This window comes from Grus americana, chromosome 4, assembly GCF_028858705.1.
Source record: "Grus americana isolate bGruAme1 chromosome 4, bGruAme1.mat, whole genome shotgun sequence".
Taxonomy (NCBI): domain Eukaryota; kingdom Metazoa; phylum Chordata; class Aves; order Gruiformes; family Gruidae; genus Grus; species Grus americana.
This window is the reverse complement of record NC_072855.1, coordinates 20,726,506-20,733,080: the sequence shown is the minus strand read 5'-3', so window position 1 is coordinate 20,733,080 and position 6,575 is coordinate 20,726,506. Positions and strand designations below refer to the sequence as shown.

General features: G+C 37.7%; 1 protein-coding gene across 3 annotated transcripts in view; it reads right to left on the bottom strand.

The window, feature by feature from the left end:
• Nucleotides 1-5,826: 5,826 nt before the first annotated feature.
• Nucleotides 5,827-6,575, bottom strand: part of TBC1D19 (TBC1 domain family member 19) — a 55,131-nt gene continuing 54,382 nt past the window's right edge. For 2 of the 3 annotated variants that reach the window (XM_054825057.1, XM_054825059.1), the window contains exon 21: nucleotides 5,827-6,328. In XM_054825057.1, the coding sequence (XP_054681032.1) occupies nucleotides 6,254-6,328 (75 nt within the window). In that variant the 3' untranslated portion in view covers nucleotides 5,827-6,253. The remainder of the gene's footprint in view (nucleotides 6,329-6,575) is intronic. The other variant, XM_054825058.1, reaches the window with a different exon arrangement.

Genomic DNA, 6,575 nt, shown 5'->3' with positions numbered 1-6,575 from the left:
AATGAACAAATAATGAATTCAGGAACACCTTTTTAACTTTTAATTGGTATATATGTTTTAACTGCTGAATAAAGATGCAGTCTACAGTCAGTAGAAGAAAGTGTACTTTGTTAAATATACAAATAGTAAATGATCCCTTTCCATGTTACAGAGATTACAGAGTTTGAGCAGTTTTTTCCACAAGCCCTTTCTTCCAAGAGTCACTTTCCCCATAGTGGAAGTATGCTTTGCGAGCATGAGGCAGAGGTGGGAGACAGGCTGTTGTGCCTGTATGTTAATGGTGAGGGGTATTAATACCAATAACACTACTTCCCCATGTCTACCAGTTAACTCTAATGTCTTCAGAAACTGGTTATGGTCAGAATGTCTCAAATGTATCACAAACTAAAATTCAATATCTAAATATGTCTTTATGTCAAAAACTATGACGCGAACATCTTCACTACTAATGTGAATGCTGAAAGGAACCCAAACTTCCTTCATAAGCTGAAACAACGCCAGTTTTCCACAGTCAGAACTTGATATTAATGTTAATGAACCAAGACCGGACTTCAAAGCAATGCTTATGTTTTTGTAACCCAGAAGCACTTAAAAAAAATGGAGAAAAGGGACATATTATCAAACAAATTTAGATAAAAAATAATTCTGGACAGAAAATGAAACTGCTTTTTACAACATATATTTGTGCTGATTTACCATTTATATCTGGACTCATGAAAAGCATAACTATCCTAAACAGAGCATTCCAGAATAAAAATCACAGAATGTACCATTCATGGAACACACGACTGTCGAATAAAAAGAACTATCAAATACCTACTAAAACATATTATGTGGTTATAACATAATATTTTGTCTTTGACTATCAAATTCCAATTTGTCTCTTAGCAACTTAATACAGACCTTTTTTGTTTAAAACACAACACAGAAATTGGTCACATGCTTTGCCTTGCACAAATTGTGAGCTTTAACTCCTTTGTTAAATAGTCCATTTATTTTGGTCATAATCCCAAAAGAAACAATTTGTTCAAACTGTTCAGCCAAAGACAATGTCATTTAGTAAGGCACCATGGTCCTCCATAAAGCCAATTCTCTAGAGATAATTGTTTGCATGTATCAGTAGTCCGACCTCTAGAACAACATGCTGATTTTGAAATATGGGCAAATAGAGGCGCCGCTACATCTTCCTTCACAGGAAGGAACTTCACCTTCGGCAGCCAGCAACGTCTGACAATACACAGAACCAGGTGAACCTCCTGGGGCTTAAATGTAGACTCAAAAAACATGGTTTGCCAAAAAGTAGTGTTACCACCCCGGAATTACTGTAAGGCTGATCCCCAGTCAGTATTTAGCACAGTTAGACTGTGTTACAATTGTTTACGCGTTACAGCCTTACAAATCCTGCTGAACCCAAGATGTACATCCGTGCATCCCAGCCTAACCGTGTATTCGATCTCTCCCCGTTAACACCTGCACCGTTAATCATCCATGGAGACACGAGTATCCCGACACACTTCTCAAAGGTGTAATCAGTCTGGATGGCCATCATTTGATAGGTGTAGTATTAATTGCCTAATTAACAAAAATACTAAGATGAGACATTTTAACACTGTTTTAAAGCAGAGCACAACTATTGCACTGCTGGATCAAAATTATCTTTCCTGCATTAACAGTTTTGTTAAGGTATTGAAAAAGCCAAGCATGAAATGTGCAGGAAAAAAAAATTTCTTTCAGTGATTTCAATTAGCAGCACAGCTTCTTCTGGATTCTAAAGATTTCAGGTTATTCTGTGGTTACCTACTACAATAAACGGTTCCTGCAGAACTGCTCACAGACACACGGTCCCTCACGACAAGCATGGCCTTGTGCTAAAAGCCCGAAGCCTGCGGGGGGGCTGTTCTCCCTCCTGTACTGGGCCCTAAGGCTGTGAACAAGAAACCCAGCCCCACCGCAGTTGTCCTTCGGCACTTCTACTGAAACCCAGTGCCGTTAATATGGCTATCCGCAAGGCAATTATTCAACAGGGGTGGTTTCTCTGGCCGGTGGTTTCTCCTCCGGAGGACAGGAAGGCTAGCTAATGTCCCCTCTGCTGGCCATTCCCCAGAGGAACTAGCCTTGGCCTTGGCCTTGGCCCTGGCCCTGCTCAGTAACCGCACATCAAGCAAGCTTTTGGTGCCGCAGGAAGCCAGCTGTAGCCAGCCCTACAAAACACAAAGCTCTGTTGATCTCAAAACCGCGTTTCAGCTAACGAATGACTTGCCTTTCCTGCGTGGGCTGCGGGGCCGAGAGCAGCCGGAGCAGCGGCAGGAACAGCCTCCGGGAGAGGAGGGACAAGGAAGAGCCCAGCAGCTCCCGCCATCCTGCTGCATCCTCCCTCCCTGCCCCGTTTCCTCACACAAAATACAGGATGGAATATTTTACCGATCTGTTCAAGTACATCAAAAGGCTCTTCCCCTTACTCGCTGAAGATACAGCCCTACAGTTTTGCAATATATTTCAGTTATCTTTTAAATAAATGCTTATTTAGTGTTAATAAGCAGCTCACTAAATTGCTTTCCCCTAACTGATCTTTATACGACAATTCTGTTTAATGAAATCTCTTCAGTCTTGTTGGAAGAATTTTACAAAATTCATTAGAAGACAGTAACACAGGCTTATGCTTGGGGATTTTTTATTTATTTATTTATTTTCCTGGTTTCTGGCAACAAGTAGAAATGTGTCTTAAACTAGTGCCTCTTTCCAGCCTTTTCCCTTTACTGGGATATCTAACTTTAACGGTCTCCATACTCTCTCCATTTCTCATAATAAAATTTGTTACTATGACAAAAAAATTCCACTAAAAAGTAGAAACTGTTCTAGTTGTTCAAGTTATTAAATTGTTCCATTACCCAGCCATCAAGATTTAAGTTTCAATATATTTTTGGAAGTACTGAACACAGATAACTTGGGTACATTTTTAGACAAGCCTATTTATTTTTGTGTTTTTTAAACAGTCTATTTGGCATTACAAGAAACCTTTGACTGACCATAGCCAGATTCCTAAGGTAAGCAGCAAAAAATTGGTCTTTATCTATAAACATGGAGACAATTGGTTCTTGTACTGAAATGTCTGTTTATATGGATTTCAAATAGGGAGGAACAGACCAAGAAAAACAATTTGGCTAAATTGAGCCATTGACGGTTCAGCTGAGCCTGTTTCAATCAATGTAATTATCAATTTAGATATGATTCTACTATCAAAATCTGGCTATTACTTAAAACAGCAAAAATGAAGAAGGAGTTTTAGGAATTTGGAAGTCAAATGATAGACTATAGACATCAACAGGTTTGAACTGGTCTGCAAAGTGAAAGAATTAATACTTAAGTAATTGATACTACCTATGTATACAAGACAAGTATCTAGCTGCAAGATAGAAACCAGTCACTTTAATATTAAAAAAAATATATATTTGAAATGAAAGTGTTATTTAAGCAAGGGAGATTAAAAATACAAGTATCAGCCAGAATCTGAAACACAATATTTTGTTGGAACTAAAATGAGAAACTGAGGGGAACATGAAAACAATACCTCTTCAGTAAAAGCAATTTTTTAAGAATAGATTTTAAAAGATATAAAAAAATCTAACAGTATAGTTGAAGTCTAAGGAGAGGATCTGGTTCACTTTTAATCTCATCTTAATCTCATTTCTTAGAGCAATTATACTAATTATTCCTGTATATGTGTGTGTCTGTGTGTGTACATGTCTTTCCGTGTCTCAGAAAAGTCAACTTAAACACCTGACAAAAGGCAGCAGAGGTCTTCAAGAGATTTTGTGCTGCAGCTGGTCCATGGGATACCTGGCTGATGAGCTGCATGCAGTCCATGAAGCCTTTGGGCTACCCTGGAGTAAGAGCCACAGCATCACCTGGGCCTAGGAGGCAGCACAAGCGGTCCAGCCGAAGGTGCGTGTTGACCCACAGTAGGCACAAAGTGTTAAGGTCCTCATCCAGCCATCGGAGAAATGCGGGTGGAGGTTGGGAAGAGGAGTTTAAGTACTCCAGGGGGAAGGGACACAAGGGAGATGCGAGATTGTTAGGATGAATAACAAGATGTCCAGTCAGAGAACAGAACATATTCTGTTAGTCACACAACTTCTTGTTCAAACAAGAACCCAACCATCTCTATCTCTGCCTATTTGTAACATTTTCAAAACTACTTAAAGTGGGAAAAAAAGAAAAAAAAAGATAAAAAAATACTGCTCAAAAATCCCACTATGGAATGGGTTAGAGTAACGTTCAGATTCTGCACCATGTGCTTGCACAGAGCGATGAGAATTAGAGGGTCAACAGGCTTCCAGGGAATCTCCCTTGCTATTTAGTAAATACTTTTAAATCCCTAAAACCCCACATTAACCTTGTAATGACCTTCCTGAGCCACAGTCCTTGTGACTGCTTTGTAACAGTATAATTTCTAAATTGCTACCCAATCTTAAGGATTTTTAAAACTGCAAAATGCTGCATTTTTAGATGTAGATGTGCATTATGTGTTGTTCTGAAGATGAAATAAGGTCTTGTGGCTAATACACAAACTGAGCATCCTGAAGTATAAACAGAATTCAGGAGAGGAGAGACTGCTCACCTCTTTCAGGCATTTACTCTGTAATCTTTAGCAAATCACTTAATCTTTTTATGCCTCCATTCCTCATATATAGAACATGGTAATACTTACTGTAAAGATAAAAGCCATCACATGTGTCTTCTTTTTAAAAATCAAATATCACAGAAAAGCCTCTAGTCAAACAGTTAAAAACATTTCTTGGAAATATTAAGGGAAAGATCAATTTTGTTACCCAGAACAAAATTTCCCAAAATATTTTAATTCAATAAGTCATTATCTGTTAAGCAGTTTGGTTCTTTATATAAGAAGTGATCATACTGAGTCACAACTTTACCTTTTTTAAAATTAGCCTTATAAATTTACTAGCAGTCAAGTTCAGTAAGTTTCTTACTACATTATCCTGACAGAGACAAGAATCACAGACATAAAGCTCATAACCGTATCTGAGACTACAGCTTAGATCACTTTTCAGACAACTTTTGAGCAAACTATGAAGGACTCATGTTTCACTGTCCTACATTCAGTATGTATGACAAATTATGACATCATGTGTGTAAATTAGGTGAAGATAAAAGTCGTATAGCAAACGCAGTGGCTACATTGACTTTGGTTCTTTTTCAGGTATGCTTAACCAAATCAGATTATTGATTCTGACTTCAGTATTAAACAAATCAGTGGAAGAAGCTGGAAGACCTCACAAAAAGGCATGATTGCTAACAGATGACGAGTCAGCCTGACAGCGTAGTGACAATCCATCACACATCAATATAAGTTTGGATCCTGAACTGAAGCCTGAGCTGCTGAATCAGAGAGGCTGGAAAACTGGCAAAAGCATAGCACTGCTCTCCCAAAGAGGGTGTGGGGCACGGCGAAAGGACTCTTGGCATCATTCTCAGGCCAATAGTTCGGCTCATGCAAGGACTGGCTCCAACAAGTTCTGAAGGAAGCTATGCTCAGGCCTTCTCTGCAGGGGAACATATTTTATGACACGGGACCTTTGATGGGACTCTGGAAAGGAGTTTAGAAGATGCCTGAGAGAGCTCTATACCTAACTGAAGATGATGAGGAATGCATGACTACATCTCCGTCTATGAAAAGAATAAACGGAAGTACCTAACATGAGAAAGAACATGGAGAAAATTTCTGTAGAGAGAATAAATAACAGAACTGGTGTATGATCCTATCCTTTTCTTAGAAAATGAGAAAAAATTCTTGCAAGTTAAAGTATCTTTATTTTCTCAGTTGACAGTATTTGAGCTGATATCCTCTAAGCTGTGAGCTTGAAAAAGTAATTTCATATTAAAAGAGAGCTTTTACAACTCCAACACTGACATCACAAAACTCAGACCACAAATTACATTTACTTTATTTAATTTAAGATTACATGCATTTTAGACACTGATTCATATTGTTTATTTGCACAAGTAGTCATTCTCAATGTACAAACAGTAACCATTGCTGTTACGGTGAAATTCAGTAGCATGCACTGCACACACTCGTGTGCAAAGTTACTGTTTTCAGTTAGAAAATTTTAAGGTCATGATTTCTAAATTAATATTAAACATACAGTTTAATTTTGGTTTTATGCAGACATTGCATAGTTGATTAGCTTCTCAGGAAAGATTGGAATTGTGGTACCAATATTGTTGAAGCAGATCAAGTAACAGTAGCAAACAAGAAGATTTGAAGAAGAGGCATAACTTTCAGAGTTGAAAGGTCAGCAAGTACAGCCTAGGATAAAAAACAAAAAAAGCTTGTTAAACTTGACATTTGAATCAAATTTCTTTAAAGCAAGTCAAGAAGTCAGAAAAAGATTCAAATACTGACTATAATACTAACAATTATTAGATTCAGACTGGGCTAGAAACAAATTATTCTGTTTTATGTTACTACTTTATTGTATTATTTTTCATTCTAACATTTCAAAGAAAAAGCATATGTTTACGTATATAAACCAAGTAACTTTATTTTAGCCTTT